The sequence below is a fragment of the Ranitomeya imitator genome, chromosome 2, assembly GCF_032444005.1.
Source record: "Ranitomeya imitator isolate aRanImi1 chromosome 2, aRanImi1.pri, whole genome shotgun sequence".
NCBI classification, from domain to species: Eukaryota; Metazoa; Chordata; class Amphibia; order Anura; family Dendrobatidae; genus Ranitomeya; species Ranitomeya imitator.
In genome coordinates this window covers 388,817,972-388,837,875 of record NC_091283.1, presented here as the reverse complement: position 1 = coordinate 388,837,875, position 19,904 = coordinate 388,817,972, and the positions used below count along the sequence as shown (strand labels likewise).

The 19,904-nt window shown below is 42.2% G+C and overlaps 1 protein-coding gene across 2 annotated transcripts; it reads right to left on the bottom strand.

Moving 5' to 3' along the window:
• Window positions 1–1,853: 1,853 nt before the first annotated feature.
• Window positions 1,854–19,856, bottom strand: LOC138664131 (oocyte zinc finger protein XlCOF8.4-like). Of its 2 annotated transcripts, XM_069750567.1 has the most exons (8): window positions 19,808–19,845; window positions 19,433–19,582; window positions 19,124–19,303; window positions 18,918–19,041; window positions 18,740–18,834; window positions 17,968–18,058; window positions 17,658–17,786; window positions 1,854–4,537 (listed from the first exon to the last, which is right to left on the bottom strand). In XM_069750567.1, exons 1-8 carry the CDS (start codon window positions 19,832–19,834, stop codon window positions 3,801–3,803), a joined length of 1,533 nt encoding a protein of 510 aa, XP_069606668.1. In that variant the 5' UTR covers window positions 19,835–19,845; the 3' UTR covers window positions 1,854–3,800. The 2 variants fall into 2 exon arrangements, with proteins under 2 accessions (XP_069606668.1, XP_069606669.1); XM_069750568.1 differs by lacking the exon at window positions 17,658–17,786 and having other exon boundaries at window positions 19,808–19,856.
• Between the last annotated feature and the right edge of the window lie 48 nt (window positions 19,857–19,904).

The following is a 19,904-nucleotide window of genomic DNA, read 5'->3' as shown; positions in this document are numbered from 1 at the left end:
TCACACCACACTAGAAGTAGCCGTGGAGCGCTCCTGACCAGACCTAGGCGCCTCGGCACAGCCTGAGAAACTAGCTAGCCCTGAAGATAGAAAAATAAGCCTACCTTGCCTCAGAGAAATTCCCCAAAGGAAAAGGCAGCCCCCCACATATAATGACTGTGAGTAAAGATGAAAATACAAACACAGAGGTGAAATAGATTTTAGCAAAGTGAGGCCCGACTTACTGAATAGACCGAGGATAGGAAAGATAGCTTTGCGGTCAGCACAAAAACCTACAAACAACCACGCAGAGGGCGCAAAAAGACCCTACGCACCGACTAACGGTACGGAGGTGCTCCCTCTGCGTCCCAGAGCTTCCAGCAAGCAAGAAAAACCAATATAGCAAGCTGGACAGAAAAAATAGCAAACAAAAGTAACACAAGCAGAACTTAGCTTATGCAGTGAAGACAGGCCACAAGAACGATCCAGGAGAGAGCAAGACCAATACTGGAACATTAACTGGAGGCCAGGAACAAAGAACTAGGTGGAGTTAAATAGAGCAGCACCTAACGACTTAACCTCGTCACCTGAGGAATGAAACTCAGAAGCCGCAGCCCCACTCACATCCACCAGAGGAAGCTCACGGACAGAACCAGCCGAAGTACCACTCATGACCACAGGAGGGAGCTTGACCACAGAATTCACAACAAGCGGGGTCTCTTGGAGGGCGGGATTCGAAGAAACAATCCCGGGGCTGAGAAATTAACTCTATTTTGTATCCTGAGGATACCACTTCCCTGACCCATGCGTCTTCCACTGAGGAGATCCAGATGTCCCTGAAAAAGAGGAGATGGCCGCCCAGATTGGGAAGTGCGCTGGGGTCTTGCCGAGAGTCATTCCGGCGAGGTTTGGACTGGGGAAGAAAGGAGCTTGTGCCCCCGGTAGCGTCCTTAATAATTTGGTCCAGCTTGGAACCGAAGAGACGAGATCCCTGAAAAGGCAGACTGATAAGGGACTTCTTTGATGACAAATCTGCCTGCCAGGCCTTGAGCCAAACGGTACGATGGATGGCATCAACATTACTAGACGCATGAGCGGCACAAGATGCGGCGTCCAGGGAGCAGAGACCAAGTATTCCCCAGCGGGAGACATCTGGGTGGCAAGTTCCGCCAGCTGTTCTGGAGGAGCTCCGGCCAGAATGCCCCGATGTAGTTTGGCCCATTTGGATATAGACTTGGAAACCCAGGTGGAAGAAAAGGCCGGGCATAGGGCAGACGCGGCTGCTTCGAAGGCCGACTTAGCAAAGGACTCTATGAATTTATCGTTGGAATCTTTCAGAGATGCTCCGCCAGACAGCAGGACTGTGTTGGTGGAAAGTCTGGAAACTGGCGGATCCACCGAGGGAGAAGAAGTCCAGTTGTTGATGAGATCCGGGGAAAGATGTAAGATGTAAGACACCAAGTCGCTTTCCTCTTTGAAAACTTCTGGTCGGGTTCTCCCTTTCTCTGGTCAGAAGCTGATCATTTGGACACACAAGAACCCGGTTTTCCATACCTACAAGTAGATGTGCCTCCCCAAACTCCAAAGAGTTCAGGTGAAAAAAAATTGGAAAATAAGTATTAGCTTGGGTGATGCAAATAAATCTTTTATTCTGCCATACGAGGTGCAATGATTCAACCAAATACAAGTCTTTGTTAAGCATACAAAATGGTGCAGACAGCAGTAATCAAAAGAACACCAATGAAGACACTTGAAACCACTCCCGACTGCAGTCCCTATATATTTTTATATATATATATATATATATATATATATATATATATATATATATATATATATATATATATATATATATATATATATATATATATATATATATATATATATATATATATATAGAAAGCATATAGGTTATATAAGATTAGTGATACCAACCATCAGGTATATTGAACTATTTTTCTATTCTATGTCATGTGATGAAAGTTTTGATTTATTATTTTTGAATTTGAGAACTCTTTTGCCCTAGGATGACATTATTCCTTTTTTATGTTCACCTCTTTTTTATTTATGTTTATATATTATATACTTGTCAGCACTCTCTCTTCTAATGTTATCCATGAATTTGATATAAATAGGATACCGTTGTAATTACATAATAAAACTATTTAGAACCTAACTAATTTATCTGTGAATTTCTTAATAGATTGCTATTGATCCTGAAGAAGCAGGGAGGCGAAACGCGCTCGTCGGGGCTGGAGGTTTAGGTCCTGACAGCAACACAGGCAGCGGACACTGAGTTATCCAGGTAATTATTAATTGCATTGTTTAAAATCCTATTCAGAAATCTCATCAGCCACTTGCGTTTTCCAGCCTGCAGGACAAAATTTGGGTTCTTTTATGTATTAATATGTATTTATTTTGATAAGACATTGCACTTTATATTATGTATACAGCCTAAACATTACTGTCTTGAGATTGTACTTTAGGATTAATATATGAGACGCTGTTACAGCTGTGTCGGCTTGATCTTGGCTTGATCTTTTTTTCAATTTTTTGGAGCTATAGTACCATCTAATGGTCAATTGTAATAGTGATGGCATTAATTGACAAATGCTTTTGTGAATGATTTTTCTGTACTAAGCACTTAACTTCATATAATATTTTGGTGTTGACATTTATTTTCACTTATGCAAACAATTTGCGACTCACATATTGGTTGTCATTTGGCATTATTAATTACTGTTATACCTAAAATTGTCTGCCATAGATGTCAGTAGTGACCCTTCATTCAACCTCCATCTTTCCAGCATTTGTATGTTCCTGAACATTTTAATCATGTTTTGTATAATTAATAAACTATAGTTTTAATAAATTTTGTGTCAACTTCCAAAATTTTTTTCTGCACCTCATTTGTTGAACATGGTACATGAGAAATAAGGCTGTATTATATTACATACTTGTCAGCACTCCCATCTTCTAACGTTACCCATTTGAATTTGATATAAATAGGATACTGTGGTAATTACATAATGAAACTATTTACAACCCAATTAATTTATCTGTGAATTTTTTAATAGATTGATATTGATCGCGGCATTTAGGGGGTTGAAATGCCCAGGGCAGTGTGAGCATCGCTCATGGCACTGATAGCTGAGATTCGGCTTTCATTTAATCCGGTAGTTTACTTTTGCGTGCGGACACTGTACTGTGCCTGCATGATCGCCATGATGTAAATTTACGTCATTTTGCGGGAACCCCTTCCCGACCATGACGTAAATATATGTTAAATGCTGTGAGGGAGTTAATAATTGTTGCATCTGTATTATTTGTATACTAATTAACTTATTGGTCATTGCCAATTGTATACATTTTCTAATAATCATTTAGTGCTCTAAAATGCTTTCACTTTCATTTTTAGACAAGTGACTTTAATGGAATATAACCTGAATTTACCCTTGTAAAAACTATCAATAAAGTGGCTACTCCCCTTCATGAATTCGCTGATGTCTTAGCTTTGTTCTATGAATAAAACATTTTCCACAATTTGAACATGAAAATGTTTTTTCCGTGTGAGTTCTCTGCTGTCTAGCAAGATCTGACTTCTTGAGAAAACAATTTACACATTCTAAACATGAAAATGGCTTCTCTCCTGTGTCTTTTCTAATGTCTAAAAAGACCTGTTTTATTGGTAAAATATTTTCATCACTCTGAACATGAAAAGGGTTTCATGAACATGACTTCTCCCATGTGTGAACTCTCTGATGTGAAACTAGATATGCTTTCCAATCAAAACATTTCCCACATTTTAGACATGAAAATTACTATTCCCCTGTGTGAATTCTCTGATGCGTAACTAGATTTGCTTTATAATTAAAACATTTCCCACATTCTGAACATGAAAATGACTTCTCACTCTTGTGAATTATCTGATGTGCAACAAGATTTGCTTTCCAATTAAAACATTTCCCACATTCTGAACATGAAAATGGCTTCTCCCCTGTGTGAATTCTCTGATGTGCAACAAGACTTGCTTTCCAAATAAAGCATTTCCCACAGTCCAAACATGAAAATCGCTTTTCCCCTGTGTGAGTTCTCTGATGTCTAACAAGTTTGAATTTTTCACTAAAACATTTCCCACATTCTAAACATGAAAATGGCTTCTCTCCTGTGTGGATTCTCTGATGTGTAACAAAATTTGTTTTTTGACTAAAACATTTCCCACATTCTGAACAAAAATAGGGCTTCTCCCCTGTGTGAATTCTCTGATGTCTAGTAAGATTTGCTTTCCAATTGAAATTTTTCCCACATTCTGAACATGAAAATGTCTTCTCCCTTATGTGAGCTATTTGTTGTTTAACAGCTCTCCTGAGATTTTTCTTTTGTTTAATGGTCTTTGATGAAGCAGAAGAAAGGACTCCAGCTATATCTTTGCTGTGAAGAGCTGGAAGTGTATCTAGAATAGTGGTATGTTCTTCACATGTATCAGGTGTGATAACATGATCATATGCTATGAAATTTGAAAATATCAGATTTCCCTCTGAACTCCCGGTATAGTCATCTGCAAAGAAAAAGACTGATTTTATTATTTTTCATTAAGAGTGTCCTAAAATTATATTCATATTTATATTTTAAAACATATCCTTGCAACTTGCAATGCAATTCAATTAATATCTGACTAAAACAGTAGCTTAAGAAGTAGGGACTATTCGATTATGATGATAGGCCACTAGGTGGTTGCCTTTCAATTTTTCACTGTGGAAGAGGTCTTCTCCATATGTTTATATTTCAGTGTGCACCTCACCAATCTTTTCCTGTTATACATTCAGTGGAGTCTTATAAAGAAGGCCTTAGGCCTCATACACCCATCCTTTTTTGGTCATATTTGACAAAAATTATTTTTTTCAGAGACGGATGCATTTTCGGTTCATGTGTCAGCTTTTACAATCTTGGTATCAACTGCTTTTTTTCCTTCTTAAAAAGAAAAAAAAATTATATATTTAAAAAAAAAAAAATGTGCAGCACTTAGATGATACACGGATGGCATCTGAGTGACATCCATTTTTTCCTCTCAGATGCATTGGTAAAAAATGAGTGAATTTCATCTGTAAATCTGATCACAAATGGTCATGTCTGCTTTCCTTCTGGTGTTCAGTGATAGGCTGGGTTCAGACTTGTGATCTAAAGTTTAACTCATTTGTTCCATGCTAAAAACAGAATTCATGCCCAAAACAGATATGCTGCACAACTGATGCAAATGCAACCAAGAGTGGCCTCACTGCTCATTATAGGCTTGATCTCGGTGCAATTATGATTCCTTTTTTAGAATTAAAAAACCCTAAGTTCTGTATGATGCGGGTTTTTTTCAATTCTAAAAACCTACAGGGATAACAACAATTTCACCAACTTTATTCACACTAATTACAGATGTCCAAAAATATGTTCACTGTATTAAACAGGTTGTTATGATTATATGGTCAGAAAATATGTCCATGTTTAATTGTTTTGCACATTTATTTTCACAAGTAACTTTGTGGGAAAAACTGACAGTAACTTTTCAGCACTTGTAATAATATACTGACATGTAGAGATAGATCTGTATGGATTTGTATATTACGCTTGCAAAGAAAAATTGAGATTCTAAGGTTGAGGAAATTCTCTATGACATAAAGGTGCAGCCTATGGTTGACTGGCAATCAGTGGAGTAACTAGAGTCCTATGGGCCCAGGTTTAAAATTTGGTCAAATCCAGATAAAGTTCCCACGAGGAAAGAATATGTAAATAAGCTAAACCTCATACTATGCAGAGAGAAGGCCATTCATCTTAAACGGGGCAGACCGGCAGTGTTTGAGAAAATTTGGGCAGGATGGTTGCATATTCCAGGCTTATCGTCTGTAAGTTTATTCTCGTGATACCATGTTTATATCACCCTGAAAGTGATTTAGTTGTACTCCATGACTGGTGCCTTGGGATATGTGCCTTATCTATGTCTGTATTTTTCTTGTGATATATTTTATCATTGGACCTGGGTTGGGTGGGGGGAGCGGTTGGGAATGGGGGAAAAGATTGTGGGGTAGTTTGGTGAAAATTCTGTTATGTTCTGAAAACTTTAGTAAAAAATATCCGATTAAAAAAAAAATTTGGTCAAATTAATGGACCCCTGTAATAAGGTTATCCTTCCTGGCCAGTATCCTGTAATAGCGTCCCACATCATTTAGTAATACAATAAAAAAATACAGTCATGATCAAAAGTGTTGGCATCCTTGAAATTGTCCCAGAAAACAAGTATTTCTCACAGACAATTATTGCAAATACACAAAAAAAAGAGGAAAAATTACAAATTGGACATAATTTGACCAAAACCTCCAAAATGGGCCAGACAAAATTGTTTGTATATTTCCAAAATTGTTGTAAACCACTTTGTTTCAAGCATGTGATGCTTGTCCAAGCTCACCTGTGTCTTTTAACAGATGTGGGCAATATGAATCTTTGCATTCTGTGTCTGTGTGTACCACACTAAGCATGGGGAACCGAAAGAGTAGAGAACTGTCTGAAGGCTTGAGATCCACTATTGTTTAACAATCTCAAAGTTACAAGTTCATCTGCAGAGATCTTTGGCCCTTTGTCCATGGAGCGCAACATAATCAAGAAGTTTATAACCCATGGCACTGTAGCTCATCTCCCTAAACATGGATGGCAGAGAAAAATTGATGAAAGATTGAAACGCAGTATTGTACGAATGGGGGACAAGCAGTCCGAATCAAGTTCCAAAGAAATTCATGCTGTCCTGAGGGCTCAGGGTGCATCAGTGTCAGCATGAACTATCTGTCAAAATTTGAATAAAATGTTATGCCAGGAGACCCAGGAGGACCCCACTGCTGACACAGACATAAAAAAGCTAGACTGCAGATTACCAAAATGTACGTGAATAAGCCAAATTCCTTCTGAGAAAGCGTCTTTTGGACAGATGAGTCCATGATAGGGCTTTTTGGTAAAGAACTTCATTCTACTGCTTACTGAAAAAAACGAATGAGGTCTAGAAAGAAAAGAACACAGTACCTACAGTCAAATATGGTGAAGGTTCAAAGATGATTTGGGTTTGTCTTGCTGAATTTGGCACTGGGTGCCTTGACAGTCTGCAAGGTATCATGGAATCTGAAGATTACCAAAATAATATGGGTTGCAATGTAGTGCCCAGTATCAGAAAGTTTGGTTTACATCCTAGGTTATGGTTCTTACAGCAGGGCAATAACCCCAAATATACTTCAAGAAGAACTCAAATGGATTGAAATAAAGTGCTGCAGAGTTCTGAAGCAGTCAGCAATGAGTCCGGATCTAAATCTCATTGAACACATGTGGAGAGACCTTAAAATTGCTGATATAAGAAGGCACCCTTCCAATAGGAGATACCTGGAGCAGTTTGCCAAAGAAGATTGGTCCAAAATTCCAGTTGAGAGGTGTAAGAAGCTTGTTGATGGTTATAAGAAGTGATTAATTGGAGTTATTCCAAAGCGTGTGCAATCAAATATTAAGTAAAGGGTGCCAACAATTTTGTCTGGCCCATTTTTGGAGTTTTGTGTGAAAGGATGTCCAATTTGCCTTTTTCATCTGTTTTTTTGTGCTGTTCGAATACACACAAAGGACAAACGTGTAATTGCCATAATTTTCTGGGTGAAATACTTCACTTTCTGGAACAACTTCAAGGGTGCCAACACGTTCGTCCATGACAGTAAAAAAAAAAAAAAAAAAAGAGGCTGAAAAAAGAAAGCACTTGCGAAGAGGGGAAGGAGACGTGATGAAAGAATAGGGCAGGCAGCAAATGGAAGCGTCATGGGCTGCATGCAATAGGCATGCCGACATCACCTACTGGCCTCTGATAGGCTGACGGCCACTATAGCTATTGCAGCACAAAGAGCTGGTGGTTCTAGGAGCCACAGTACATTTCAGCTGAATGTGCAGGTGAGAACAGCTGGGCTGGCGTTGAAAAGCCCCTCTAGTGCACAAGGCCGATCGCAGTCACACCCTTTGTGACCACAATCCTTATGCCTCTGCTGATAATATTTCTGTCTTCCATATCAGGAGTCCTAAGTTAGTATCCCCACTACTAACAAGCTTCAAAAGTATATATAGACACATGCACTAAGCACAGAGTTCAGTTTCAAACAGTACTGTGAATACAGATGTGCCATATATACTCAAGTATAAGCCGAGATTTTAAGCCCATTTTTTTTAGGCTGAAAGTGCCCCTCTCGGCTTATACTCGGGTTGGCTTATACTCGAGTATACACTTTGTGCAGAATTATTAGACAAGTTGTATTTTGATCACATGATACTTTTTATACATGTTGTCCTACTCCAAGCAGTTCAGGCTTGAGAGCCAACTACGAATTAAGTAAATCAGGTGATGTGCATCTCTGTAATGAGGAGGGGTGTTGTCTAATGACATCAAACCCTATATAAGGTGTAATTATTGGGCAACTTCCTTTCCTTTGGCAAAATGGGTCAGAAGAGAGATTTGACGGGCTCTGAAAAGTCCAAAATTGTGAGATGTCTTGCAGAGGGATGCAGCAGTCTTGAAATTGTAAAACTTTTGAAGCGTGATCACCGAACAATCAAGCGTTTCATGGCAAATAGCCAACAGGGTCGCAAGAAGCGTGTTGGGCAAAAAAGGCGCAAAATAACTGCCCATGAATTGAGGAAAATCAAGCATGAAGCTGGCAAGATGCCATTTGCCACCAGTTATGCCATATTTCAGAGCTGCAACCTTACTGGAGTAACAAAAAGCACAAGGTGTGCGATACTCAGGTACATGGGCAAGGTAAGGAAGGCTGAAAAACGACCACCTTTGAACAAGAAACATAAGATAAAACGTCAAGACTGGGACAAGAAATATCTTAAGACTGACTTTTCAAAGGTTTTATGGACCGATGAAATGAGAGTGACTGTTGATGGGCCTGAGGCTGGATCAGTAAAAGGCAAGAGCTCCACTCCGACTCAGACGCCAGCAAGGTGTAGGTTGGGTACTGGTATGGGCTGGTATCATCAAAGATAAACTTGTTGGACCTTTTCGGGTTGAGGATGGAGTGAAGCTCAACTCCCAGACCTACTGCCAGTTTCTGGGAGAACAACTTCTTCAAACAGTGGTACAGGAAGAAGTCGGTATCGTTCAAGAAAAAACATGAATTTCATGCAGGACAATGCTCCATCACATGCCTCCAACTACTCAACAGCGTGGCTGGCCAGTAAAGGTCTCAAAGAAGAAAAAATAATGACATGGCCCCCTTGTTCACCTGATATGAACCCCATAGAGAACCTGTGGTCCCTCATAAAATGTGAGATCTACAGGGAGGGAAAATAGTACATCTCTCGGAACAGTCTCTGGGAGGTTGTGGTGGCTGCTGCACGCAATGTTGATCATAAACAGATCAATCAACTGACGGAATCTATCGATGGAAGGCTGTTCAGTGTCATCATAAAGAAAGGTGGCTATATTGGTCACTCATTTTGGGAGGTTTTGTTTTTGCATGTCAGAAATGGTTATTTCTTTGTGCAGTTATATTGGTTTACCTGGTGAAAACAAACAAGTGAGATGGGAATATATTTGGTTTTTATTAAGTTGCCTAATAATTCTGCACAGTAATAGTTACCTGCACAAACAGATATCCTCTTTAGGCCAGTCTCACACGTCCAGATATTTCCGGTACCAGAAAAATCATTACCTGAAATATCTGTGTCCCTGTGCTCATGTGGCACACATGCGGCAGCCGTGTGCCGCCTGAGGACCATACGGACCGCCGCAAGAGAGACAGCACTACAAAAACCGCTGTCCCCTGCGTGTGGTGCTGAAGCCGGCATTCATCCCTTCTCTCCTGCTGGGCTGAAAGCAGCGCTAGCAGGAGAGAAGGGATGAAAGTTTTTTTTTGTTCAAATTAAAGTTTGGGGTCACCTCCCGCCCCACCCCACTCCCCTGTGCGCCCGCCCACTTGAAGAGAAATACTCACCCAAATCCCACGATGCCTGCTCTCAGCGCCGGCAGCTCGTCCTGTGTGAGCGGTCATGTGGTACCGCTCATTAAGGTGATGAATATTCATCACTGCCGTGTGAAACCGGCCAAAGATAGCCAAATCTAAAAAAAAAACCCACTCCAACTTCCAAAAATATTAAGCTTTGATATTTTTGAGTCTTTTGGGTTGATTGAGAACATAGTTGTTGATCAATAATAAAAATAATCCTCTGAAATACAACTTGCCTAATAATTCTGCACACAGTGTATACCGTATATACAGTTAGGTCCATATATATTTGGACAGAGACAACATTTTTCTAATTTTGGTTCTAGACATTACCACAATGAATTTTAAACAAAACAATTCAGATGCAGTTGAAGTTCAGACTTTCAGCTTTCATTTGAGGGTATCCACAATAAAATTGGATGAAGGGTTTAGGAGTTTCAGCTCCTTAACATGTGCCACACTGTTTTTAAAGGGACCAAAAGTAATTGGACAATTGACTCCAAGGCTATTTCATGGACAGGTGTGGGCAATCCCTTCGTTATGGCATTCTCAATTAAGCAGATAAAAGGCCTGGAGTTGATTTGAGGTGTGGTGCTTGCATTTGGAAGGTTTTGCAGTGAAGTAAACATGCGGTCAAAGGAGCTCTCCATGCAGGTGAAGCAAGCCATCCTTAAGCTGCAAAAACAGAAAAAAAAACATCCGAGAAATTGCTACAATATTAGGAGTGGCAAAATCTACAGTTTGGTACATCCTGAGAAAGAAAGAAAGCACTGGTGAACTCATCAATGCAAAAAGACCTGGGTGCCCATGGAAGACAACAGTGGTGGATGATTGCAGAATAATCTCCATGGTGAAGAGAAACCCCTTCACAACAGCCAACCAAGTGAACTACACTCTCCAAGAGGTAGGCGTATCAATATCCAAATCTACCATAAAGAGAAGACTGCATGAATGTAAATACAGAGGATTCACTGCACGGTGCAAGCCACTCATAAGCATCAAGAATAAAAAGGCTAGACTGGACTTTGCTAAAAAACATCTAAAAATGCCAGCACAGTTCTGGAAGAACATTCTTTGGACAGATGAAACCAAGATCAACCTCTACCAGAATGATGGAAAGAGAAAAGTATGGCGAAGGCGTGGTACAGCTCATGATCAAAAGCATACCACATATTCTGTAAAACATGGCGGAGGCAGTGTAATGGCTTGAGCATGCATGGCTGCCAGTGGCACTGGGTCACTAGTGTTTATTGATGATGTGACACAGGACAGAAGCAGCTGAATGAATTCTGAGGTATTCAGAGACATACTGTGTGCTCAGATCCAGCCAAATGCAGCCAAACTGATTGGTCGACGTTTCGAACTACAGATGGACAATGACCCAAAACATAAAGCCAAATCAACCCAGGAGTTTATTAAAGCAAAGGAGTGGAATATTCTTGAATGGCCAAGTCAGTCACCTGATCTCAACCCAATTGAGCATGCATTTCACTTGTTAAAGACTAAACTTCAGACAGAAAGGCCCACAAACAAACAGCAACTGAAAACCACCACAGTGAAGGCCTGGCAGAGCATTAAAAAGGAGGAAACACAGCGTCTGGTGATGTCCATGAGTTCAAGACTTCAGGCAGTCATTGCCAACAAAGGGTTTTCAACCAAGTACTAGAAATGAACATTTTATTTAAAATTATTTAATCTGTCCAATTACTTTTGGTCCCTTTAAAAACAGGGTGTCACATGTTAAGGAGCTGAAACTCATAAACCCTTCATCCAATTTTATTCTGGATACCCTCAAATGAAAGCTGAAAGGCTGAACTTCAACTGCATCTGAATTGTTTTGTTTAAAATTCATTGTGGTAATGTCTATAACCAAAATTAGAAAAATGTTGTCTCTGTCCAAATATATATGGACCTAACTGCATTTTTCAAAGGCCCAGAAGAATGTTATATGTTATGACCTTGTGGTTAGGACAATAATGGACCTGGTGGTTAAGAGCACACGGAATGACCTGATAGTTACTAATAATACAGGACAAGCTCTGGGATGTGGGAACTCTACTGACCGCAATTCCTAATCCTATCACACACACTAGAAACAGCCGTGGATTGCTCCTAACGCTCCCTATGCAACTCGTCACAGCCTAAGAAACTAGCTAGCCCTAAAGATAGAAAAATAAAGCCTACCTTGCCTCAGAGAAATTCCCCAAAGGAAAAGGCAGCCCCCACATATAATGACTGTGAGATAAGATGAAAATTACAAACACAGAGATGAAATAGATATAGCAAAGAGAGGCCCGACTTACTGAACAAACAGAGGATAGGAAAGGTAACTTTGCGGTCAGCACAAAAACTACAAAAAGACCACGCAGAGGGCGCAAAAAGACCCTCCGCACCGACTCACGGTGCGGAGGCGCTCCCTCTGCGTCCCACAGCTTCCAGCAAGCAAGACAAAAATCAAAATAGCAAGCTGGACAGAAAAATAGCAAACCAGAGAAAAACAAGCAGGAACTTAGCTTCTGCTGGGAAGACAGGTCACAAGAACGATCCAGGAGCGAACTAGACCAATACTGGAACATTGACAGGTGGCATGGAGCAAAGATCTAAGTGGAGTTAAATAGAGCAGCCAGCTAACGAACTAACCTCGTCACCTGTGGAAGGAAACTCAGAAGCAGCAGCTCCACTCACAGCCACCAGAGGAAGCCCATGGACAGAACCAGCCGAAGTACCATTCATGACCACAGGAGGGAGCTTGACAACAGAATTCACAACAGTACCCCCCCCCCTTGAGGAGGGGTCACCGAACCCTCACCAGAGCCCCCAGGCCGACCAGGACGAGCCAAATGAAAGGCACGAACCAGATCGGCAGCATGAACATCAGAGGCAAAGACCCAGGAATTATCTTCCTGACCATAACCCTTTTACTTGACCAGGTACTGGAGTTTCCGTCTCGAAATACGAGAATCCAAAATCTTCTCCACCACATACTCCAACTCCCCCTCAACCAACACCGGGGCAGGAGGATCAACGGATGGAACCACAGGCGCCACGTATCTCCGCAACAACGACCTATGGAATACATTATGAATGGCAAAAGAAGCTGGAAGGGTCAAACGAAATGACACAAGATTGAGAACCTCAGAAATCTTATACGGACCAATGAAACGAGGCTTAAACTTAGGAGAGGAAACCTTCATAGGAACATAACGAGACGACAACCAAACCAAATCCCCAACACGAAGTCGGGGACCCACACAGCGCCGGCGGTTAGCGAAACATTGAGCCTTCTCCTGGGACAATGTCAAATTGTCCACCACATGAGTCCAAATCTGCTGCAACCTATCCACCACAGTATCTACACCAGGACAGTCCGAAGACTCAACCTGCCCTGAAGAGAAACGAGGATGGAAACCAGAATTGCAGAAAAACGGCAAAACCAAAGTAGCCGAGCTGGCCCGATTATTAAGGGCGAACTCAGCCAAAGGCAAAAAGGACACCCAATCATCCTGATCAGCAGAAACAAAGCATCTCAGATGTTTCCAAAGTCTGATTAGTTCGTTCGGTTTGGCCATTAGTCTGAGGATGGAAAGCCGAGGAAAAAGACAAATCAATGCCCATCCTAGCACAAAAGGACCGCCAAAACCTCGAAACAAACTGGGAACCTCTGTCCGAAACGATGTTCTCCGGAATGCCATGTAAACGAACCACATGCTGGAAAAACAATGGCACCAAATCAGAGGAGCAAGGCAATTTAGACAAGGGTACCAAATGGACCATCTTAGAGAAGCAATCACAAACCACCCAAATGACCGACATCTTTTGAGAGACAGGGAGATCCGAAATAAAATCCATAGAAATATGCGTCCAGGGCCTCTTCGGGACCGGCAAGGGCAAAAGCCACCCACTGGCACGAGAACAGCAGGGTTTAGCCCAAGCACAAGTCCCACAGGACTGCACAAAAGAACGCACATCCCGTGACAAAGACGGCCACCAAAAGGATCTAGCCACCAAATCTCTGGTACCAAAGATTCCAGGATGACCAGCCAACAACGAACAATGAACCTCAGAGATAACTCTACTAGTCCATTTATCAGGGACAAACAGTTTCTCCGCTGGGCAACGGTCAGGTCTATCAGCATGAAATTTTTGCAGCACCCGCCGCAAATCAGGGGAGATGGCAGACAAAATTACCCCCTCTTTGAGAATACCCGACGGCTCAGGAACACCCGGAGAGTCGGGCACAAAACTCCTTGACAGGGCATCAGCCTTCACATTCTTAGAGCCCGGAAGGTACGAAACCACAAAATCAAAACGGGAGAAAAATAGCGACCATCGAGCCTGTCTAGGATTCAACCGTTTGGCAGACTCGAGATAAGTCAAATTCTTGTGATCCGTCAAGACCACCACGCGATGCTTGGCTCCTTCAAGCCAATGACGCCACTCCTCGAATGCCCACTTCATGGCCAACAACTCTCGATTGCCAACATCATAATTGCGCTCAGCAGGCGAAAACTTTCTAGAAAAGAAGGCACATGGTTTCATCACCGAGCCATCAGAACTTCTTTGCGACAAAACAGCCCCTGCTCCAATCTCAGAAGCATCAACCTCGACCTGAAACGGGAGCGAAACATCTGGCTGGCACAACACAGGGGCAGAAGAAAAACGACGCTTCAACTCCTGAAAAGCTTCCACAGCCGCAGAAGACCAATTGACCACATCAGCACCCTTCTTGGTCAAATCAGTCAACGGTTTAGCAACACTAGAAAAATTACTGATGAAGCGACGATAAAAATTAGCAAAGCCCAAGAACTTTTGCAGACTCTTCACAGATGTCGGCTGAGTCCAATCATAAATGGCCTGGACTTTAACAGGGTCCATCTCAATAGTAGAAGGGGAAAAAATGAAACCCAAAAATGAAACCTTCTGAACTCCAAAGAGACACTTTGACCCCTTCACAAACAAAGAATTCGCACGAAGGACCTGGAACACCATTCTGACCTGCTTCACGTGAGACTCCCAATCATCCGAGAAGACCAAAATATCATCCAAATATACAATCAGGAATTTATCCAGGTACTCTCGGAAGATGTCTTGCATAAAGGACTGAAATACTGATTGAGCATTGGAAAGCCCGAATGGCATAACCAGGTACTCAAAATGGCCCTCGGGCGTATTAAATGCTGTTTTCCATTCATCGCCCTGTTTAATACGCACAAGATTATACGCACCACGAAGATCTATCTTGGTGAACCAACTAGCCCCCTTAATCCGAGCAAATAAATCAGACAGCAGCGGCAAAGGGTACTGAAATTTGACTGTGATCTTATTAAGAAGGCGGTAATCAATACAAGGTCTCAAAGAACCATCCTTCTTGGCCACAAGAAAGAACCCTGCTCCCAATGGTGACGGCGACGGGCGAATATGACCCTTCTCCAAGGATTCCTTTATATAACTCCGCATAGCGGCGTGTTCTGGCACAGATAAATTGAACAGTTGGCCCTTAGGAAACTTACTACCAGGAATCAAATTAATAGCACAATAGCAATCCCTATGAGGAGGTAGGGCACTGGATTTGGGCTCATCAAATACATCCCGGTAATCTGACAAAAACTCCGGGACTTCAGAAGGGGTGGATGACGAAATAGACAAAAATGGAACATCACCATGTACCCCCTGACAACCCCAGCTGGACACAGACATAGATTTCCAATCCAATACTGGATTATGGACCTGTAGCCATGGCAACCCCAAAACGACAACATCATGCAGATTATGCAACACCAAAAAGCGAATATCCTCCTGATGTGCAGGAGCCATGCACATGGTCAATTGGGTCCAGTACTGAGGCTTATTCTTGGCCAAAGGCGTAGCATCAATTCCTCTCAATGGAATAGGATACCGCAAGGGCTCCAAGAAAAAACCACAGCGCCTAGCAAACTCCAAGTCCATCAAATTCAGGGCAGCGCCTGAATCCACAAATGCCATAACAGAATAGGATGACAAAGAGCAAATCAGAGTAACGGACAAAAGAAATTTCGACTGTACCGTACCAATGGTGGCAGACCTAGCGAAACGCTTAGTGCGCTTAGGACAATCGGAGATAGCATGAGTGGAATCACCACAGTAAAAACACAGCCCATTCCGACGTCTGTGTTCTTGCCGTTCAGCTCTGGTCAAAGTCCTATCACATTGCATAGGCTCAGGTCTATACTCAGACAATACCGCCAAATGGTGCACAGCTTTACGCTCACGCAAGCGTCGATCGATCTGAATTGCCATAGACATAGACTCAATCAGACCGGCAGGCATGGGAAATCCCACCATGACATCCTTAAGGGCTTCAGAGAGACCCTTTCTGAAAATTGCTGCCAGGGCACATTCATTCCACTGAGTGAGTACAGACCACTTCCTAAACTTCTGACAATATATCTCTACCTCATCCTGACCCTGAAACAGAGCCAGCAAGATTTTCTCTGCCTGATCCACTGAATTTGGTTCATCATAAAGCAATCCAAGCACCAGAAAAAACGCATCAACATTACGCAATGCCGGATCTTCTGGCGCAAGGGAAAATGCGCAGTCTTGAGGGTCACCACGTAACAAAGAAATAATGATTTTCACTTGTTGAACAGGGTCACCTGAGGAGCGAGGCTTCAAAGCAAGAAACAATTTACAATTATTTTTGAAATTCAGAAACTTAGATCTATCCCCAAAAAACAAATCAGGAATTGGAATCCTAGGCTCTGACATCGGATTCTGAACCACAAAATCTTGAATGTTTTGTACCCTTGCAGTGAGATTATCCATCCAAGAGGACAGACCTTGAATGTCCATATCTACACCTGTATCCTGAACCACCCAGAGGTAAAGGGGAAAAGAGAGACAAAACACACTGCAAAGAGAAAAAAAATGGTCTCAGAACTTCTCTTATCCCTCTATTGAGATGCATTAATACTTTGTGCCACCTGTACTGTTATGACCTGGTGGTTAGGACAATAATGGACCTGGTGGTTAAGAGCACACGGAATGACCTGATAGTTACTAATAATACAGGACAAGCTCTGGGACGTGGGAACTCTGCTGACCGCAATCCCTAATCCTATCACACACACTAGAAATAGCCGTGGATTGCTCCTAACGCTCCCTATGCAACTCGTCACAGCCTAAGAAACTAGCTAGCCCTAAAGATAGAAAAATAAAGCCTACCTTGCCTCAGAGAAATTCCCCAAAGGAAAAGGCAGCCCCCCACATATAATGACTGTGAGATAAGATGAAAATTACAAACACAGAGATGAAATAGATATAGCAAAGAGAGGCCCGACTTACTGAACAAACAGAGGATAGGAAAGGTAACTTTGCGGTCAGCACAAAAACTACCAAAAGACCACGCAGAGGGCGCAAAAAGACCCTCCGCACCGACTCACGGTGCGGAGGCGCTCCCTCTGCGTCCCAGAGCTTCCAGCAAGCAAGACAAAAATCAAAATAGCAAGCTGGACAGAAAAATAGCAAACCAGAGAAAAACAAGCAGGAACTTAGCTTCTGCTGGGAAGACAGGTCACAAGAACGATCCAGGAGCGAACTAGACCAATACTGGAACATTGACAGGTGGCATGGAGCAAAGATCTAAGTGGAGTTAAATAGAGCAGCCAGCTAACGAATTAACCTCGTCACCTGTGGAAGGAAACTCAGAAGCAGCAGCTCCACTCACAGCCACCAGAGGAAGCCCATCGACAGAACCAGCCGAAGTACCATTCATGACCACAGGAGGGAGCTTGACAACAGAATTCACAACAGTTATAGCTGTGGAGGAGAGACGTCTGTGTATAATAGTGTATTCCTTTTTTAACTGCTAAATCTTTGCTTATAAAATCTATTATTAAAAATTCTCTATGAATATAACTTAAGAAAATCAACATATGATTCCACAAGCCAGTGAATGAGAAAAATCTGTAACAGTCTGCATTTAGTGGTCACTACTCACCTGTGCAGTTATCTGTAGGAATCTCCTCTTTACACCACCCATCACCCCTCATATATGTCTCCGTAGTATTTTCACATTTCACATATTTACCCTAAAAAATAAAAATTGTAAAATTCACAGACAGATAAAGACGTTTGGTGAAATTATGTTGAAGAACGAAAGACATCAAACAGCTGCAGGAACAGACCAACAGCAAAAAAGATCATCAATTAATATGACGACCACAAATGATAGCGGAAGTTGCCACATAGCTGAAGGTCAGTAAAAATCCAACCAGTCCTCTCCACCAAGTATAAAACATACACCGAATGGCCACATTATTTGAGACACCTATCTAGTAGGGTGCGGGATCTACTAACACTTAGAATGTTAAAGGAGGCAGAAGTCAAGAGATTCAAAGAACCCGGAATCCTAAAAAGGCCTAGAGTAGGGTTCTTACTGGAGTGACAGGCCAAACAATTGCACCAATCCAAAAAATTATTTAACATTAATCTGAATGTTGTTAACATTTCTGTATTAAAATAAGGCCTCCTAAGGCCAAGATCTTGAACCTTAAAGAGACCCTTCTATCTTTTATGACAATAGAACCCCCCTAAGGCTAGGAGTTTCAGTTTCATATAGAGAAGCTCCAATCATAAAATGGCCAATGTCTCTAATTAGTTGGGTATTCAGTGTGTAATACTGGTGGATAAAACAAGACTGAACACAAGACCTTGACAGCCTTCTACACATCATCATAGGGGAGATCTCATGACACCTTCTCTCCATCTACCTGATGATCCTCAGGAACATCAAGATCTTCTTGTTTACAGTCCTGTGGAAGAAGAGGACGGGGACATCTCTCTGGTGTCCTCTCACTGGATAGAACTGGAGGAAACACATACAGGGACTGAATTCATTCTTTACATACAGATAATTATAGGCCGTGTGTATTTAGTCCTGTCTATTACCTGGTGATGTGAGGGGCTGGGGAACCTCCATCATGATGTCCTTGTACAGATCTTTGTGTCCTTCTAAATACTCCCACTCCTCCATGGAGAAATAGACGGCGACATCCTGACACCTTATAGGAACCTGACACATACAATGATACCGTCATCCCCCGATCCCTCCATAGCGTTACTGTATAATGTCCCAGCATTCCCAGCAGTGTCACCTCTCCAGTCAGCAGCTCAATCATCTTGTAGGTGAGTTCTAGGATCTTCTGGTCATTGATGTCTTCATGTATCAGGGGGTGAGGTAGAGGCCCCATGATTGGGCTCAGGGGTCTTCCCCATCCCTCAGACACAGGGGCCTGACAGCGCTCACTAGAGGTCTTCTTCACTACTGTGTAATCCTGGTTATGGAGAGACACATTAATAAATCTCACTACAGACATTTCCAGAGTCCTCACCTCTCCAGTTCTGTCCATCTGTTATTCCCATAGATAAGAATGATGTAATGTGACGTCATCAGAATCTCTCACCTCTCCAGTAAGCCGGAAGAGGATCTCTAGGGTGAGGTGTAATATCCTCTCCGCCATCTTGTCCCTGTCCCTATCCATCCTTGTAGGGTCACTCAGGAGAATTCTCTTATATAGAAGATCTCCACTGAGAGGATCCGATATTGTAGGGACCTGAATGGGGAGAAGATGACGATGTAACATCATAAAGATCCCATGTAAGAAATCTCCGGAGCTGTTACCGGCGTCACATGATCACTACATCCAGTCATGGCCCCGTCCTGCCCCCCGGTATAACACACAGTCCCATTATAGTCACATACAGAGATTTATCACAGGCCCAGCACTGAGGGGGTTAATGTCCTCTGAACCCAGTAACGGGGAATCTCCAGCACCTACCTCCACCTGCAGAGCCGCACACCACATATATGGCTGTTCTGTGCGCACAGGACCTGTGATGAGGTCACAGGAGGGGAGGAGTCAGGGGTCACATGAT

Coding starts and splice junctions, on each gene's coding strand:
- LOC138664131 (XM_069750567.1), bottom strand. CDS start 19,834: ATGTGGTGTGCGGCTCTGCAGGTGGAG. Junction 19,304..19,432: donor TCTTCCGGCTTACTGGAGAG/GTGAGAGATTCT, acceptor CTCCATAACCAG/GATTACACAGTAGTGAAGAA. Junction 4,538..17,657: donor TTCTGAGTTTCCTTCCACAG/GTGACGAGGTTA, acceptor TTTTCTTTGCAG/ATGACTATACCGGGAGTTCA.